Below are 19,400 nucleotides of genomic sequence, written 5' to 3' on the forward strand. Positions count from 1 at the left end.
CCCCAGCTCCGTCTCCCACAGACTATGACCTCATACATACAGACTGGTGAACACATCCAGTCACATTCAGAAGAGCCTACCACCCCAGCACCCTCACAGAACCCTGATCCTACCTGGCCTCCAGGATGGGAACCGGGACTTTCCCTGTGTGTTCAAACATCAAGATGGCCTTCTCTACATCCTGGACTGCCTGGCTATGGGGCTGGTTCCGACACAGGAAAGAAGAGAAAGAAGAGAGGGAGCAGAGAAGTAGCTGAGGCTGGCAAAGCCTGCCTGGCCTTGCAGTCGTAAGTCTCTACTCAGTTGAGTTTAAAGGACAAGGTAAATCAAGGGCAAGAGGACAAGGTACAAGGAACTCATATGAACCCCAACACATGCAAAGCGAGGATGAACTGCACTGCCACTTTCTGCCCTTAGACACTTGGGCCAGGTCCTGTGAGGCTCCTGGGGATAGCCTCATGCCTGAGAAACTCCTACTCTCCTGTCCCCTCTGCCTGTCTGCAGGTCATCCCACCTCTCCTCTCTACCACTCATTTAGGAAGCAGTCGGCTTAATTTTTGAGATTTAAAAAAATGGTGAAACAGCAACTTCTGAACAGCAATAAATGTTAAATGGAAAACTGCATGATACTTCTTCACTCAACACTAACAGCTAACAGCACCTATAAATATTCTTTTACAACTAACAGTTTTAAAAGTCATAAAGTTAAGGTTGTTTTCACAGCGACACTCAGATCACATGGCCAGCTGACATCTGATTCCCATGAATGTTGCTGGCACTTTTCTGCAGTTTCCAAGAAAACCAGGCAGACACTTTACTATCCCAGGAGACCCAAAAGCTCCTCTGTGCCCATAGCCTTCTAGCCAGCAGTCATGCATCTGCCAACACCACAGGACACAACACTCCCAGAAAGATGCTGCCAGCTGCACCAGGCGCAAATCAGGTATAACACTGAAAGATAAATGCTCAAGTCACAGCACAGAGCAGCAAGCCAAGACTACAGGGCAACCAATACACATTACCTCTGCAATGTCGCCAGCCAAGGACACATCCTCATATAGTCCCATGTTCTCCAAGGAAACCTTCAGAAGAGAAAAATGAAAACTGAAAAAAGAAAGTAGTCACTGGCTGTTGACAGATTAGGGAGGGCAAATACTTGCCTTGAGGTCAGCCAGCCGTGTCCTAGCCAGTGAGACATAGTCGCCCAGGAGGCAGCGGTACTTGCTGGGGACCAATGGTGGGTGGAGAATGTGTGCCTGGGACAGACACAGCATGGTGAGTCACCTCCAGGGTTGGTAGAATAATGCTGAACACAGACAGACACCAACAAAGCAGAGCCCACAACAAAAAGGCCAGAAGTCAAAGAGCCCCATGCAAATGGGTACTGCTGATGGTGGCGCCATAGGTCACGTGCAGCCCATATCACAAAGCCTGGACACATCCTGGTAAAGGGACAAAGCACAAAGCAGCACGAACCACAGAATACTGGGAAAGACCAGGGCTATACGGGCTGAGGCCAGGCTCTGGGAGGGGTCTATGAAGAGAGCTAAGAGGGATCTTGCGGAAACACTTGGGCTGCCGAACCCTAGAGCCAGGTTTCAGCGGCCCAATGCTGACAGTTGGGGTTCACAGCTCTGCTATGAGACAGGATCTCATCCTAACTTAACCAAAAGCACAATAGCACAGAAGTGAAGGGGACCCAGAACTCAGAGCAGGAAGGCGAAGCCCATTCCGGCCTCCCCTGAATGGTAGGGTGGCCCTCACTTGCCCACAGGCCCCACCGATCCTTTCTGGGATGGGAGACAAAGGTCTAACAAGAACAGAGGCTGAGAGCTTGATGTGGTGGCACATGCCTATAATCCCAGCACTCGGAGACCAAGGCAGGAGGATCACCGTGAGTTGGAGGTCAACATGAACTATATGAGCTACATGGTTCAAACAAACAAACTACACATAAAATTCAAGTAATAAACTAATATAAAGTCCCATTTCTTTACTTCCACTCTTGGATGTTAGAGCCACTGGGAGTCTCAGGGTACACACTTCCAGATCCTCCTCCTTACATATACTAAATATATAATTTTCTGAAAGCTAGAGTGGGGGCCCCTAACTGGCAGCTGCTCACAGTGTTTCCTGAGCCCACCTTGGCTGTGGAGCACTGTGCTGCTGTGTGGCCTGTCCTGCCACTCCTGGGTGGACTGCAAGCAGCCCCTCTGTTCTCTCCATCCCTCCAGCCACAATGGGGTTCCCATAGCCACCTAGAAAAGGGGAGAGCAGGAGCCATCCAAGCCTGGAGTATAGAAGGCACAGACACAGCTCCTCACCTGCAGGTACCGGGGGGTCTCCCAGGGCACGAGGTCGGACAGGAACTTGAAAAGGAAGACCAGAGCCTTCTTACTGCAGCTGTGGTAGCCACTTGAGCTCCCGAAGGAGGCCTAGGGAAGAAGACAGCATGACTTCTGCTACCAGGTACCCAACCTGCAAGCTGTGCCATCCATACACAGAAGCCTGCTGCCATCAAAAGGGAGCCTTAAAGAGCCCATTTCTGCTTCCTGAGAAGGGATGAGCTGAGTTTTTTCAAAGAACTGGATGCGGTGATGCACACCTATAATCCCTGCACTCAGGAGGCTGAGGTAGAACTGCTGTCAAGTTTGAGGATAGCCCAGGCTATTCGGTGAGTTCAAGACCAGTCCAGACTACAAGGTGAGACTCTACCTCAAAAAGCAAAACCAAAGCTAGAAATAGTTTGCTGTAGGGAACAGTAACTATGGAACTGTCCTATGGCCTCCAAAAGCACAATCTGTTCAAGCTCTTTACTCAGCAAACATACTGTCTGACAGTGATACTCTTGACTACACCAAAACTTCCAAACCTGTGTGTGAGCTGGCATGATGCCTCCAAGGTGGGCAAAGGTAAGGATGCAACCTTTGGGACACTAAAGCCACAGGACAGAATGAGATAAGTACATTATGCCAGGGCAGCTTTTAGACGGTAAGATAAGGCTTGTCCAAGGCTAGAACAATTATGAATGAAGGAGATCAGAACTGGCACTGGCCCTGAGTAATCACCAAGGAACCTACAGAGAGACCATGTGTTTACGGGAATGGCCAGGTGAGAACACAGGCCCATCATGACCTCAGGGACTAGGACAAGGCTCCAGTGCATGTAAACCTGGATAGCAGCATGTGCTGGAGCTTTATCCTGGCCCCTGAGAGTAGACAGCACTCAATAGAAACAGCCGACTCCTTCTTATGTTGTAACACCTCAAACACACCAGGCTAATGGGGAAAGACTGGTAACACCAAACTGTGTCTAAGGACAGTTAGGGAAAAACCAAGCTCAGAGACATCAGCTGTCTGCACCAGATACCAGGAAAGTCACCTGACACTGACAGGTTAAAGACTCAGAAACCCCAGCCAAGGTCACTCTCTTCCGAAGGAGGTTCTCCACCAAGAAGGGAGAAAGGAGACCCAAGACCCAGACCCAAATGAAGGTGTCCCATCTCTGGGTGAGACCTGAGCCTCAGTGACATGCTAACCACAGGAGGGCTGACACTGAGCCTGAGCCCACTGCCTGAGACCTGCCTTTCCCAGAAGCCTTCTGAAAGACACAGAAACACATACCCCGGGCTGGATCATGGCCATCATTGTGCTACTCTGGAAAAAGGCAATTCTTCTTACAAAAAAGTATGTAGCTGCATAATGTGATGTGCTACAAACCACATCACTAATCAGAGGGCTCAAATTACCAAATGTAAGCCCTATTAACATCTTTTAAAAACACAGATTAAGAGCCGAGTACAAGCTGGGCATGATGGCACACACATATAATCCCAGCACTCGAAAGGCTGAGGCAGGAGGATCATTGCAAATTCAAGACCAGCCTGAGCTACAAAGTGTACTCCAGGCCAGCCTGAATTGCACAAGACCCTGTCTCAAAAAAGACAAAAAATAAATAAAAATAAAAAAAGAACTGAGCACGGTGGTAGGGGAGGATGAGGCAGCAAAATGGCTATGTTCAAGAATTCAGTTAGTCAGGGAAACCCTGTCACAGAATATACATGAACAGACAGACTAACAGACCTTCAGATTCTGAACAAATACTTATTACAATGCACCCAATTGTAAATGTAAATTGGTTACATTTTATTTAAATTATAGCTTGAAAAAGTTGACTTCAAAAAATAAATGGAGGGGGCCAAGGATGTAGCTCAGCGGCACAAGTGGTTCCCTGGCAAGTGCAATATCCTGAGTATAATTGCCAGCACCTCACAAAAAAGAAATACATAAATGGAAAAGCACAAGAAACCAGCACCACACCATCACAGCATTTTTTTTCATCAACAGTCCTCTCAGGAGGTCCAGCTCGAGGGCAACTCAGTCAGACTCAAGAGACAACAAGCCCACCCACAACCCACAAGGCAAAGACTCTGTGGCAGAAACAGCATACACTCACCAGGCACAGAGGTGAGCAATGTCAAGGGCCAGATGCAGGTGAGTTCTGGGGCCAGGGAGATCAGCTCCCATCTACCCAGTGGATGCTTAGGCCATGTGGGCAGTAGCAACAGGCCCAGTGTGCTGAGAGGCAATGAAGAGCAAAGGATACATCCACCAGCCACCCTGACCACACTCATCAGACAAGCCAGCCGCAATGCCATTCCAGACAGCCAGTGCCTAACTCCACAGTAGAGCCTGCGGAAAACCCCACACTTGACAGAGAGCCAGGTAGCTTTGCAATGGCAAACTTATACAAGACCGTAAAAGGATAACAATGCACCTAACCTTCCAGGTTGATGCCTCAAGGATGCCTCCACTCCAGCCTGGACTGGCTGGTCCCCTGGGAAACACAGCCCACATGGGCAGCCCGTGCCTGTATTTTCAGAGCCCTCTCCAGATGAGCCTCAGGGTTTGGGGACCACTGTGGAAGTATCAGAGTAAAGGTGGGCATATTGGGCCAGGGATTTAGCTCAGGGGCATAAGTGTCTGCCTGGCAAGAACGAGGTCATGAGTTCAATCCCCAGTACCGAAAAAAAAAAAAAATTGGGCATATTGCAGACAGAGTAATAGGGAGACCACAGGGCTCTGAGGACCAGGGTCTGTACCTGGTCCCCCTTCATATTGTAGAACAGTATGAACAGCAGGCGGTGTTAGTTCCTGCCCAATCACTTCCTGACTCCTCCAAAATGGACAGAATCCTCAAGAGGAAACCAGAGGGATTTAGAGCCTCCATAGCAAGCTGGAAGTCTGTCCAGGTCATCTCTGCAAACTGCCTGATACCGACTCCCTGGGTAAACTGGTCACCCCTGCCAGCTGGCCTGTGGGAAGCACTGTCATCTGTAACTGACTTCCCAGGCAACTTACCTTAAACCAGTCTGCATAGGACGGGAACACTGCAGGGCCCTCCAATGCAGCTTGGCGCACAATCAGGAATGCAGTGACCATGCTGTCCAGGTGGAAGCTCTCAAAGGCAACGGCCATCAAATGGGCCACCCAATCTGCGAGACCATGACACAGCCCACAGGTGACATGAAATCAGCTAATGGCTGAGGGCCCATCTAGGATGTGCTAGACAGAAGACCTGGTGTCCATCTTGCACCAAACACAGGCCATCAGGACACACACAGAGGAAGCGTTCAGCACCAGCCAGGACAGGGTATGCAGGTCAGAAAGGGTCTCACAGATGGACTCATTCTCAAGTGTCAGGGCTCCGCTGCCACCAGTTCAGAAAGCATCCCTGGTTCCCCATACGCACCTCTCACCAGCTGCCCTGCCTCGAGGAAGCAGGTGACCAGCACAGACACGCAGGACAGCACACGCTGCCAGTTAACCTCCTGCTCCTCCAGAACTTCCTGCAGACAGCTGACTGCCTCCTTAGGGCTCAGCATCACAAAGAGCTGAAAAGAAAGCTACGCTCTTACCACAACTCAGCCACTAGAGACAGTGCAGGTTCCTGCCTCCCTCAGCTGCAGTCCACTGTCTACTGGAAAGCCTGGACACACCAAGGAGTAGAGACAACAGAAGCACAGCATCTGTCCTCTCCACAGTGGTACGCACTAGCTGAAGGAGCTCTTGCCCCTGACCTCCCACCAGGTAACAAGTTCACTCCCCAACCCTGGGCTAGAGCCCTGGTGGCAACAACCATGTCTTAAAGAGACAACCTCTGTCACTGGTATCCACACAGGCTGTGGGACAAAGATGGGAACCATAAGACCAGCCCCACTTACCCGGCGAAAGAGAGAGGTGAGCAGTGGGTGTGTTCTCGCAAAGCTCCACTCTTTCTGCCTCTGGATGGCATCTGACACTGCAGGAAACACAAGAAGGAGTAAGCTGTAAGTCAGCTTTCAAAGGCTACATTTCAAGTTTCAGTGAGGAGCACAACTGTTTTAAATCATATTTTTCAATTGTCCACGGCTTCCGTTTGTTACTAGTCATCGCTTGGCATCCATGTGTTCTGGTTCCAGGACTCCTAAAACCCCACTGCAGGTGCTTGTGCCCCCCATATACAGGAAATGATGATTTGCATAGAATGCATGCACACCCACCCCGCACAGGGTTATTGTAACACCTAGTAGAGGATAAATGTTTTGTAAGTAGTTGTTGCAGTGTTTTTGAAAATGATGGGGAAAAGGTCTGCACACCTTTAGTACAGATGCAATTTTCCCTCCAGTACTACTTCTCCAAAGTTGGTTGAACTCACCAATGTGAAAACCATACTCTATTACACTGATTTTCTGTGGCTTTGGCCTATCTCCCTCCTGGTAATTGTGTCACCTTCATGAGGAAACTGCTCCAAGGATTAGTTACAGTTTGCTACTTTGAAACCCTAAACTGTCCATAAACCAATCTGAGCCAGGGTGCTGCCCTAGGGTGCCATCCTGGAGTAGGAGTCCCCACGCCCAGCTCTCTGCAGACTTGTCAGGTGCCCACTGGCCTTCCTTGTCCTGGGCATCCTACCCTGCAGCCACCTAGACCACATAAGCTCAGTGGACAAGGACAAAGCAGTGGGTCAGTGCCCACGGAAGACAGGAAAGAACCTAGTGTCTGGGCCAACAAGACACCCACAGGCAGAAGACATGAAATCAAATTCTTACAAAAACTACAGAACTGCCTAGGAAAATGTTTATAATGACATACAAAATAAAACTGTGATATTTACAGTATGACTATGTCACTTAAAAGCCCATTTAGGAAAAGGTTGCAAAAATGTTTTGTGTTAAAGATAGCTCTGTTTTGGTGACAATATAGATGACAATTCTTCTGTCCTCTCTTCTTTAATCCTAAATTTTCTCAAAAAGAAACTACTTTCATATATTTTTTCATAGTGTTGGGTATGGAGCCCAGGGCCTCACACATGCTGGGCCAAGTGTTCTACCACTGAGTCACACCCAGGCCATGGAATGACTTCTACAAATAGGGACATTAGTGATGAACTGTCCTTCACCATCTGGAGGCATTTTAAGAGTGTTAAACCACACCATCTAACTCAGAGCCTAGGATCCCAAGATGGTACAGCCACAAATGGGGTGAACAGAGCATCACCCAGGTGCCAAGGAGCACACTGGACAGGTACAGCAGGCTGGCCTACCTTTCAGCACAGGGCTGTGCGTGAGAATTTGGACCAGTGTGTGTCGGAAGAACTTCTTTAGAGGATCTGGCGCAATCACACAACACACGTGCACACTGAACATATCCAACCTATAGCACAGGAAGAGGAGAGGTCAGGGAGGGCACACTGTTCCCTCTACTACACCTGGCACCTTGGCTGGCAGGCACAGCAATTCGCCAATCAGGACATGAAGCCATGAGCTTTAGCTGGAATCCAAGGAAGGTTTCATTGACAAGACACACAGCAGAGAGGCTAACAGGCTAGAGCAAGTGACAGACTGGACAGACTGGGAAGAGTAGACCAGATGGGCCAGGCTATCAAGAACATCAGGGTGACAGGACCAAGCCCCAGCAAATTCAGCCACTCTACATGCCTCAGTCTGCCAAAACAGGAGTCACAGCCCCGCCCCAGCAGGGTGTTGCTGAATCAGCAGTGAAGCTAAGGCCCTGTCTGGTACACATAGTCCATACAGCAGCTACTGCTACCACAGCCAGGGCCACCTCTTGGAGGGCTGGAAAGACGATAGCCCAGGCACCCAGGGTCCTCCATGGGACAGACCAGAAGGAAATGAGAGGCACACAGGTGTCACAGAGTCTGGCCTCAAAGCTACTTGAGGGCTGCCAGCATAAAATCAATGTCAGACCCTGTAGCTCACCAAACCCACAGCTGTGCAAGACTGCTTGGAACAGACATGATGCTCACACCCACAATGTGGGGAACTGTGCCTGTGGCTCCCCATTAAGTCACTCAAGTGTCAGTCCTGTGCAGACGAAGACACCACAAGAAACACAGACTCGGCCCTGCTGGTCAACTCCATAGGGCAAGACCTCAGTGCACATAGCCCAGGTTCAAGGCTGGCCTTTCCTGCCCACAGAGCAAGTCTGACCTTAAAAGCACTGGCAGTGGGGCTGGGGATTTAGCTCAGCGGCATAAGCACCTGCCTTGCAAGCAGGCAGTCATGAGTTCAATCCCCAGTACCGATAAAAAGGAAAAAGACAAAAAAAAACAAAAACAAAAACAAAAGCACTGGTTCAGTGAACTCTGAAACAGTCACTAACTACCTGGCTCCAGGGATACCAGCTTCAACAATCTGGCCATGCAGTACAGATCATGTCTCTGCAAAGGTCACATGGTGAAGCCCTTATCCCTAAAGTAACCATTTTTGTAGGGGCTTCATGGTGGCATTAGTGCTCTTACCCAAAGACCAGAGAGCAGCTCCCTGACACACACCTGGCAAATGCCACAGGAAGGGTTGCTCAGAGTCCAGAACCATGGAATAGGTCTGCACTGAGCCATGGTTCACAGGCTTTGCTGTGGTAGTCTGAGAAGACTCGTACATACTTAAGACTTTTCACAAAATTTCCAATGGTAAGTGCATTAAGTATATCTCAAGTGCTTGTGGTATATGGAACAACAGGCAAATTACTGAGAATAGAACAATTGAGAAGGCTGGAGATAGTGAGAACTCTGCCTGGTTTCTCACAAACTTCCACCTCAAGGCCCCGCCCATCCAGATACCCCAGATGTCCTGGCCCAACACCCATGTCCGCTGTAGTCTGTCTCCATGCATCTCCATGTGCCCTGGAGAGAGAACTGAGACAGCTGGGTCTGTGCTGATAGCAGCAGTGAGTTAAGCTGGAAAGTGAATGACAAGCTCTAAAAAGCACCAAACTGGGGAAAGGCCACTCAGGGCACACAGGGAGTGGGAGCTGCAACAACCCTTGGGGCCTCTCTTGGGCCAGGCAAGAGTGGGAAGAGGCTGAGCAGAGGCCACACTGCCAGCAGCATCCTCCCAAGGTCCCAAGCGCAGGGTGGGGTGCCCAGGGCCAGTGCTGCCACCTGGTCCTAACAAGCAGGAGTGCCCACCCCAGACATACCAGCACCTCACTGCCTTATGAGCCAGAGACGACTCCTGAAGGCCAGCCGCCAGGGAGTCCAGCACAACTGCGAAGAAAACATGCAACAGGAAACCATATTAACATAGCGACAGCTGTCACACACATGCATGTGAACACACACACACGCATGCACATTCTTGAAGCATATAAATTTCTCAAGCCTCCCAAAGGCCCTAGGTACCCAGATGGCATCATGGTGACATTCGATGCTCTCAGGCACTGAGGTCTATAAGGTAGAAGAGTTACCCATACATGCAGACAACCAAGGGCACATTAGATGATGGTGCTTCACATTAGATAAAGGGCTGCTGGTTGAAGGCAGGCACATAGACCACATCCACACAGAGGCCCTGGGGTGGCACTAGAAGCAGGCCCAAACAGGGACATACAGGATCCTTTGCTCCACACAAGGCCCAAGCTTCAATAACTGCTAGTAAGAAAACAAAATCATTTACGGTCCAGGTCCTGAAAATCAACTTACAGCTCAGCATTCTCTGCAGCACACTGAGGGCGACCTGTTAGGACAAGACACATAGGACAATTTTTAAGAAATGTGACCTGCATATGCCATACAAGAAATATTACATAAATTACCAAACTGCTTTCTAGGGTCAGGGATGTAGCTTAGTGGCAAAGTGCCTGCCTAGCAAGTACAAGGTTGTAAGTTCAATCCCCAGTACAAAAAAAAAAAAAACTGCTTTCTAGAAGGATCACTCATGATTTTTTTTGTACCAGGGAACAAACTCAGGACCTTGCACTTGCCAGACAGATGCTTGAGCCACTCAACTATATCGCCAGCCCTATGACGTCTTCTTAAGCTAGAAATTATCCCAAACTGAGACTCTGAGCCCAGCCATAACACAAGTGCTCGCAGCAACACTGGGAGCCACAGTTCCAGCATGAACACACACAAGGTACACGGGTCTGCTATGGCGGGCGTCTTGAGTACTGCAGTGGTTTATATATAGATGACCCCCAAAGCCTCAGGTACTCAGAAGCTTGGCTTTGGGAAGTGACTGGACCTTGGGGATGTGATACATGCCACTGGGAGACAGAGCATGGCTGAAAAAGGTGGAGCACTCTGGGCATGGCCTGGAAGGGACTAGCTTCCTTCCCCCGCCCTTTGACTCTGCTTCCTGCTGTCAGGCCATGAGCACCTCTCCTCCACCATGTACCTGTGCCATGCTGTCCTGCTTGGAGTCAGCCAATGAAGGACTAAATATGAGCTAAAATAAACCTCTCCTCCTTTACTCTGTGGGTGTTAGGGATTGTCTTAGCAACAAAAAAGTGGCCAAGACAGGTACTCTAGTGCCCAGTGAGTTGGTCTTGGATGCTACAGTAGCCTGGCCGGGCAGTCTGGGTAAACCCCAGCAAGCATAGGCCTGGCATTAAAGACTCTTCCCTTGGAGACCTGTGGGGGCTGGAAAACTTGGGTGAGAAAACATTTCTGCTGGTGTCTTTCTTTCACATCTCCCAGACTTCAGAGGAACACCATGTGAGACACTTCACACCCCGCAGACTCCCCCACAGAGCTTGGACTGCAATGCTGACAGAATGCCAGCCACTGGCCCCGGTACATCCAAAAAGGATCAAAAGTGTGGATGGGGGCTGCTCTTTGGGCTATGGCCCTTCGTCATAATGAGGCCAATTCTCCAAACTTCCCACCTCACTCTTCCTCCTACCTGAGGCATCTTATCAGGATCTACGGTTCTTCCCAAATCCAAGTTGTCCTGAAATGCCCTCAAAATCAACAGCTGCACAAAATCTGAAAAGGCATAAACCCAAAGTATTTATGGATACGATGATCTCCAAACAGCTATGATCATACAGACCCTGCTGCAGAGGGTGGAGTGTGGGTACAGCTTGGAAAGCCAACCAGTACCTAGGAAAGGTGTGGTTGCCCCTGCCACCCTGTCCAGCAGTCATTCACCAAGCCACTGTCCTTCTTGAACTTCACTTTAGAGGGAAAGGCTTATAATAAATCAAGTTTTATTCAGGGCTTTTAATACAGAGGAGTAGATTCCAAGAGATGTCTCATGGATGTTTCCTCTAGCCAGCCCTGACCACAGGAGACCCGAAGAGCTCTGCATTCCAAGCAGTGACAACACATAATTCATGCCTTTGTAAAGGTTGGAATCAAGAGCCTGAAGTTACAGAGGTTTTCGGTTCCACTTTCAGCTTCAACTTCACTTTCCTGGAACCAGAACCAGGAGTCACACACCCTCAAGCACCAGGAAGAAAATCTCTTGCAAAGGAGAAACCCACAAGCTGCTGTTGTCTCCTGGCCTTTATGTGTTGGGATACTTCAAGGAAGTCACTGGCAATGCAGCAGCAATGTAGCACTGGTGCAGGGGCTTGGGGCTTCTGTCACCCAGCTGACTGACTAGAATCCCCAGCTCCCAGGTCAGAGTGAGCCAGGGTCATGCTGGGTCCTGTGCCCATGGAGGCGGGCAGTGTCTTGCTCCCTATCTATGCAGGTGCCTGTTCTCCAGGACCCTGCCTGTAGTGACCCTACCAGAAAGCATAGCCTTGGTGGTGTCGTCGGACGGGCAGGATACTTCCATCTGCTCACACAGCAGGCGCAGGTTCCTGAAGAGCCATGCTGTCACAGCCTGCACATCAGGATGGCTGGGGACACACAGATACCTGATGGAGCCTGTCCTCTCATCCATCTCTCTCAAAAGGCAGTTATGCTCTCTGTTTTGAGACAGGATCTTTACAGCCAGCCTAGAATGATCTCAAACTCATGACCCTCCACAGGCACCACCGTTAATACCCACTTCACTAGGAAGTGGGGTCAGTGAGGACCAGCCAGGAAAAGCAGTGGGAACCTACGGCGTGCATGCTGCAGCGGGCTGTCTGTATCACTGAAAACTCTAAAAGGCTCACTATTGCTGGCTAGGCCTCTGCCCAAGTCAAGTAGCCTTCCAGCCTGCAAATGACACAAGGACTATCTCCACACAGCTCACTTAAACACAAATAGCTGACAATGGGTGGCCCGGTGATTAATTCTGTTCAAGGCATTTTTGTTTTTCTTTTATTTTCTCTATTTTCCATTTCACTGTTTTTTGTTTTGATTCTCTTATTACTTTCTTCAGACTTAGTTTCCTCTCCTTTTCCTGGTTTCTAAAGTCCAAACCTAAACTGATTTGAGAATAAATACTCTCTTTCCAGACAGAGGCTTTCACAACCATAAATTGTCTTTTACACATTTCATTAGCCGTACCCTGTAAATTTTAGTATACTGCTCTCATTTTCATTCCTCTCAAGATAGGTTCTACTTTCCTTTGTGATTATATAACCCATCAGTTACTTAGAGATATGTTGCTTAAACCAGGTACAAGGGGATATCACATCTGTAATTCCAGTCACTCAGGAAGCTGAAGCACCAGGATCCCAACCTCAGACCATCCTTGGCCTTAGCAAGACCCTAAAGTAAATACATAGGGTTGGAATGTTGCTCAGTGGTACAGTGCCCCAGTGTAGAAGAAAAGGAATAAAGAAAAGAGGGGGAGGGAAAAAAGAGGAGGGACAAAGATAGATGCTGCTTAATTCCCAAATACTGTGGATTTGCCAAATTTCCTTCTGGTGCTAACTCCCTTCTGGTGCTAATTCCCTTCTGGTTAGCAAATATATTTTGAATGATTTCAACCACTCCACACATATTGGCCTTGTTTTACGCCCTGACCCTGGGAGCTGTCCCCACATGCTGATGAACATGCACGGTGCAGCTGTAGTGGCTGTCCCCAAGCAGCTGGCACACCAGACCAGAGAGCAAGGCGAGAAGGCCCATGGCACAGAGCCTCCCACTCCCTGCCCGCTACCTCTCCAGCAGCTCCCACAGGCTGACGATGCTGTGCACATGCAGGCGCCACACAGCTTCCAGCAGCAAAGAGCTCTGACGAAAAAAATAGTGCTGTGAGTCCCATGTGGGTGAATTCCTGCCCAACACAGTTCCTCTGCCCCTCACCCATGAGCCCCAGTCCCTGTGCTGTCTGGCATGGCCTCTCTTCTCTCTTCTGATTCCTGCCCACCAGATCCAGCAGGCTGTTCCAATCCTTCCCACACTGTGGCCCACACATTCCATGCATGGGTGCGTCCATCTTGCCTTTCAAAGACATGCTGTCTTTTCACAGATTTCAGGATAAAACTCAGACTGTGGCATGGGCCTGGGGCCTCCACTGGGCCTCTCCCACAAGGATTTTTTTTTTTTTTTTTTTTTGGTATCAGGGATTGAACTCACGATCTCATGCTTGCCAGGGAGGCACTTATCCCACTGAACTAAAACCCTGGCTCCCATGCAGACTTCTGAGGCAACTGGGCAGCCAACACAAGAGTGCTCATGGGGGCTGGGGATTTAGCTCAGCGGCATAAGCGCCTACCTTGCAAGCAGGCAGTCGTGAGTTCGATCCCCGGTACCGATAAAAACGAAAAAGACAAAAAAAAAAGAGTGCTCAGGCCTGCTCACTTGCTTCCCGCCACCTCTTAAGTCTTCCTTTCTTCCCTACTCCATACTACTCTCGCTGAGCTCTGAGGGAAGCCCTTAAGGACCACTCTGATACACACATCTGTGCTTCTCTGCACACCCAGACAACCATCACCACCATTCACATGTGTTTCCTTGCCCTCTTTCCACAACTGGATGGCAATGAGTACAGAAACCATAACAATGCCTGACAGTTGAGTGAGCCATGTAACACAGAGGCAGGGTAACATAAAAAGACACTTGTGGGTGACTACCTCGGCCCTAGCTTTCCTTTTTTCACATACTTGCTATTAACAGTTATTGCTAAACAATCTGAACTTTTCAAAAATCTATAAACTGGGGTATAGCTCAACAGCACAGCACCTGCCTTGCACACACAAAGGTTGTGAATTAGATCCCCAATAACAAAAAAAAAAAGAAAGAAAGAAAAGAAAAAACAAAAATCTGTAAACCTTCTAAACCAAAAAATGTGCCAAAAAAGAGCTTATTGGTACAATTTTTTTTACATTTAAGACAGTCTCATTATGGAGTCCAGGCTGGCCTTGAATGTGCAGTGAACCACCTACCTCTGTCTCCCAAGTTCTGGGTTTACAAGTGTGCACCACTATGCCCAGCAATAGAATTTTTAAATTATGTACATGCACATATTTTTGCTTTTTGTTTTGCCTTCTTGAAACAGTCTTGCTATGTAATACAGGCTAGTCTTCAAACTCACAGAGATCTTCCTGCCTCAGCCTCTCAAGAGCTGCGATTACAAGTATGTGCCACACATTACATTTTTATATCTTACTGCCTTAGAAATCCCTTGTAGGGCCAAAGATTTAGCTCAGTGACATAAGTGCCTGTGTGGCAAGCGCATGGTTGTGAGTTCAATCCCCAGTACCAAAAAATAGAGAGAAGAAAGCCCTTGTAACAATATATCTAAGAAGGCACAGCATCAATGTTCCGGATGTGTCTAGTCTATTAAGAACTACTTATGATGCTAGGTAACTGCTGGCAAAGGCAAAACCAAAGTACTTCCTTCCTGCCCACAACACATCTGATGCCCCACTCCGCTTTTATAGCTCTCTAATAATTGAAGACTTTGGCTGAATTCCTAAGAAAGCTCAGAGAGTCCCAAGTCAAAACTGGGAAACATATGTACTCTAGCCGGGCAAGGTGGCACACATCTATAATCCCAGTACTCGGGAGGCTGAGACAAGAGGATCATTGCAAGTTCAAGACCAACCTGGGCTACAAAGTGATTTCAAGGCCAGCATGAACTACATACTGAAACCTGTCTCAAAAAGACAAAAAAAAAAAAATTACCTGCACCCTCCATAATTCTTGACAAAAGGAAAGACGGGAGAACATATTGTGTACCAATAAATACTGGGTAATATCTAATAAGGAAGACAGTTTTTTCTGAAAAGAGAGAAAAAATTTTTTTGAGAAAATATTTTTTAAAACAGTTCAATTAACTAAAACAGTATTAAAGAACTATCCCATTTCCCTAAAGAGTTCAACAGCAATGCCATCTGTTCCCACCCAAGGGCTACTGGGTCTTACCCTCTGCTCCAAGCTGAGCAGAACTGGGTGGCTGGGCTCCGAACACACCTGCTCCATGCTGCAGGCCACTATCCTGGCTGCCAGGATGGCCACAGGAACTCCCAGCCTCAAGGCTTGATCCCGCAAGGCAGAGCCTTAAAGACACAACCACAGCCTTCCCTGAAAACAGGGAAAACTGGAAACACAAGACTTGGGTTCAAGATGCCTCTTGTAAATTGTAGCATTGCAGAAAACTGCCTGTAAAAGGAATGAATAGGGGCTGGGGATTTAGCTCAGCGGCATAAGCGCCTGCCTTGCAAGCAGGCAGTCATGAGTTCGATCCCTGGTACCGATAAAAAGGAAAAAGACAAAAAAAAAAAAAAAAAAGGAATGAATAGCTGGGCAAGGTGCAGCATGCCTGTCATCCCAGCACTCAGAAGGTGGAGAGAGGATCCTGAGTTCAACAATGTCACAGTCAAAGCTGAAAACAGCTTCTGATAGTCACTACGACACTGAACCCACAGTTCTGCACAAGCACTTGTTACGTCTCACCTGACACAAAGCAAGCAGGATAAGCAATGCACTCTTGTCTCTCAGAGGAACACAAAGAACTGAGAACTCCAACAGGCTCTTCAATTAATTTTTCTTCCCCAGGGGACACAAACCCAGGGTTCTAGGCACAACAGACAAGTGCTCTACTACTGAACACTCCAGCCCTTGTTTTATTAACTATGTCAGCATCACAACTGAGTCTTCCCATACTGACTGCACTGATGCTACAGTCAGAACTGGGCAAGGCTTTTCCATACTCTTCTGTGCATCTGGGGGCAGAGAGGCCACAAGTGTGCTCAGTCCTCAGGGCCGTCAGGTAGAACCTGGATCACTGGCCCTCTGGCAGCTACCAGCCTGTGGCCTGTGCTCTTAAAGCAGCAGAAATGCTTGACAGGGTAGAAACAAGTAATGCCCATAGGCAAGGCATATCCCCCCCATACCAGGGATTGAACTCATGAACGCCTCTCGCAAGGCAGGTGCTTATGCTACTGAGCTAAACCCCTAGCCCAGCAAGGCATTTTCTTATGTACTTGCTTCCAAAACTAACTTTCAAGAAAAAAACTATGAACAGGTACTAACCCCCGACAGTGAATGCAATCATTATGTTCTGCAAACATGAACTAATACTTTTTAAAATATGAATTTAAAAAAAGACAAGACAATATCATAGCACATGCCCATTATCTGCCAGGCTCTGAAAACATAAACAAATATTCAAGTTAAACCATGTACCATAGTTATGGGTACTTCAAATTACAGTATTAGAAATCAGTAGTTTTGGTCCAGACAATTCACAGTAGAAAGAGAGGAAAAAAATATTAAGAACATATTTCCAATTTATCTTTGTGAGAGAATTTCTTTTTCTTTACAAAACTTTAATCTTATATCAGTATGGTAGCCATCTCCTTCTTAAAAATCAAACTAAAAAAGTTAGTAAATCTATATTTCTATAGCTAAGGTTTAAAATATTCTTATATAGGTTCTTATGCTTTGATCCAAAGTCCATTCAAGAACGTATGACTTAGGGGCTGGGGATTTTGCTCAGTGACATAAGCGCCTTGCCTTGCAAGTGTGTGGTCATGAGTTCAATCCCCAGTACCGATAAAAAGAAAAAAAAAAAAAAAGAATGTATGGCTAAGCTTGGTTTCCTGGAATGATGATGCATAATTTAGGAAATTCAAATGTAATTATGGCAAGAAAAAGCAGTATCACTTACCACTGGAATTTAGTGATCTGTTGTCAAGGCAGAGTTATTAAGGTTCTTTTAATACGTTTTGTTTTTTTCTGATACAGGGTTTCACTATATAGTTCGGGCTGGCCTCGAACTCACAGCCTCCCAAGTGCTGGGATTACAGGCATGTGCCACCATGCCAGCCTTTAATAGACTTTAAAACATATTAGTTAATATCACTTTCCAAAACAATAGTCATTACATATTAAAAATACAAAAGACAAAAAATGGCTTATGCTTTGTTACTCCTCATAACTTTCCCTACCTTACTCTCGAGTGGGGTGGGGGTGACACCAAGATGATGAGCGTTCTAGAGTATGGTCTGTTTGCCCCAGAACAGCACAATCTGTTAGCACCACTCCTCAAATGAGGTGGGGACTCTGGTTCCTCCTACCTCTGAGCCTAATGTGAATCAAACAGCTTTTAAACCCAGCAGTAAAACCCAAAATAAGCCACAAAACATTATGTGCAAGTGGTGACTATACTCACAAGCAGAAATTCATTACTGGGGGAATTCAAATTTCTACTTATTTGTTTGTTTGTTTGTTTGTTTTTGTACCAGGGATGGAACTTATGAATCTGTGTGTACCAGGTGAGCACTTTTGCCACTGAGCTAAATCTCTGGCCTCTCAAATTTCTACTTATAAGCAGATCACAATCACTTATTATAAAAAGTTCTCTATAACTCAATTAAGAAAATGAAGCTCGGGGCTGGGGATTTAGCTCAGCGGCATAAGCACCTGCCTTGCAAGCCCAGGTGGTCGTGAGTTCAATCCCCGGTACCGATAAAAATGAAAAAGACAAAAAAAAAAAAAAAAAAAAAAAAAAGAAAATGAAGCTCGGGGTCATGGGTTTAGTTCAGTGGTGCAGTGCCTGCTTGGCAAGCATGAGGCCCTGCGTTCTATTCCCAGTACCCCGCCCCCCCCAAAAAAAGAAAGAAAGCTGCAACTCACCTATAAAAGAACTAGAACAATCACTGCAGGCCTCAGCACTGTCACAATCAATCAACTGACTGGGACACAATTTCTTACAAGGTGGATCTTCTACCTAGAAACCAAAACATGAAAAATGCTGCTTTAAAAAAAAAAAAAATGCTGCTTTTAAAATTCAGGTTCTGAAAAAAAAAATTCAGGTTCTGTTCATTTAATGCCTGAATGATCGGCATTCTCAAATATTTTTAAAATTACAACTTACTAAAGCCTCTTGAAAATTACTACCAAATTCATTATTTAAGTACTTTTGTCTCCAAAGGTAAATGCTTCCAGCTTTTCCTCTCACCGATCGCCTCCATCAGGTACACTATGCTTCTCAAGTTCAAAACTTTACTAAACCTGCCTGCAAAGGCCAAGCCAACTTCCTCTTGTGTATTTTTTATTAGTACCTGTTTGCAATACATAATGTTTACATTCACCTTAAGGAGTAGGTGCATGCACTTTCTTTCATAAAAAGTTCTTATGCTGTGGTTGTTTCACAGAAGTGCGACATTTCAGCGTGTGTGTCGTCTTTATTCCACTTAACACTGCGGTCGCAAGTTGCACGGTTTCTCTCTTACCTCAAGCAGAAGGTCCTCCAAGTTCTGGTGGCGTCTCAGGAGCTGCATAGCTGATTCCTTTAAGTTCTGTTCACGCTCAGTATTATGTTTTTGCCGCTTGACCCTTCCCGCTAAGAGGGAGATCAGTTTCAGAACGGGACCGCAGACACCCTGGCCCTGCTACGGCAGACCGATGCGACCCCGACCCTGAGCTCAGCCGGCAGCCTCGGGAGGAGAACCGGGACGCCGCCAATGAGACCTGGGCCGAAGTCGCACCCGGCGGTCCAGGAGTAGCGCAGCCCAACGCTCCGACCCGGCCAGCCGGCCACCTACCCAGGAGCTCCTCCCAAGGCCTCCTGCAGCCCTTCGCGCCCGCCATTGCTGAGCTTCATGCCACAGGAGATGCGCGCGCCGTCCAACCCGCGCTGCCTTCCTATTGGTTGCGGCCAGACGCGCACATCCATTTGCTGAAGGCCACACGCCCAAGTGGGCAGGAGCCTCACATTTTAGCTATATTTGTAGTGGCCTCGGGTGGAAACGGGTGGTGGCCATTTTGGTGGTGGCAGTATA

At 47.7% G+C, this 19,400-nt stretch overlaps 1 protein-coding gene across 31 annotated transcripts in view; it reads right to left on the reverse strand.

The window, feature by feature from the left end:
• Positions 1 to 19,366, reverse strand: part of Fanca (FA complementation group A) — a 51,640-nt gene extending 32,274 nt beyond the window's left edge. For 8 of the 31 annotated variants that reach the window (XR_010047115.1, XR_010047114.1, XR_010047117.1 and 5 more), the window contains exons 1-18: positions 19,164 to 19,339; positions 18,852 to 18,961; positions 18,253 to 18,346; positions 15,538 to 15,671; positions 15,298 to 15,393; positions 13,328 to 13,401; positions 12,019 to 12,131; positions 11,186 to 11,268; positions 9,985 to 10,018; positions 9,483 to 9,549; positions 7,585 to 7,694; positions 6,224 to 6,300; positions 5,752 to 5,893; positions 5,361 to 5,494; positions 2,325 to 2,435; positions 1,161 to 1,256; positions 1,023 to 1,082; positions 114 to 202 (exon numbers count right to left, since the gene is read on the reverse strand). Coding sequence is in view for 20 of the 31 variants with exons in the window: in XM_063247848.1 (XP_063103918.1) it covers positions 114 to 202; positions 1,023 to 1,082; positions 1,161 to 1,256; positions 2,325 to 2,435; positions 5,361 to 5,494; positions 5,752 to 5,893; positions 6,224 to 6,300; positions 7,585 to 7,694; positions 9,483 to 9,549; positions 9,985 to 10,018; positions 11,186 to 11,268; positions 12,019 to 12,131; positions 13,328 to 13,401; positions 15,298 to 15,393; positions 15,538 to 15,671; positions 18,253 to 18,346; positions 18,852 to 18,961; positions 19,164 to 19,209 (1,670 nt within the window). In the remaining 11 variants the exon portion in view is untranslated. Of the gene's footprint in view, positions 1 to 113; positions 203 to 1,022; positions 1,083 to 1,160; positions 1,257 to 2,324; positions 2,436 to 4,781; positions 4,918 to 5,360; positions 5,495 to 5,751; positions 5,894 to 6,223; positions 6,301 to 7,584; positions 7,695 to 9,482; positions 9,550 to 9,984; positions 10,019 to 11,185; positions 11,269 to 12,018; positions 13,402 to 15,297; positions 15,394 to 15,537; positions 15,672 to 17,284; positions 17,454 to 18,252; positions 18,347 to 18,851; positions 18,962 to 19,163 lie in introns of those variants that run through there. The other 23 variants (XR_010047120.1, XR_010047119.1, XR_001200638.3 and 20 more) reach the window with 14 other exon arrangements.
• Positions 19,367 to 19,400: the final 34 nt, after the last annotated feature.

The sequence above is a fragment of the Cavia porcellus genome, unplaced genomic scaffold (genome assembly GCF_034190915.1).
Source record: "Cavia porcellus strain 051 isolate PalLab524CR breed Dunkin Hartley unplaced genomic scaffold, mCavPor4.1 scaffold_4, whole genome shotgun sequence".
NCBI classification, from domain to species: domain Eukaryota; kingdom Metazoa; phylum Chordata; class Mammalia; order Rodentia; family Caviidae; genus Cavia; species Cavia porcellus.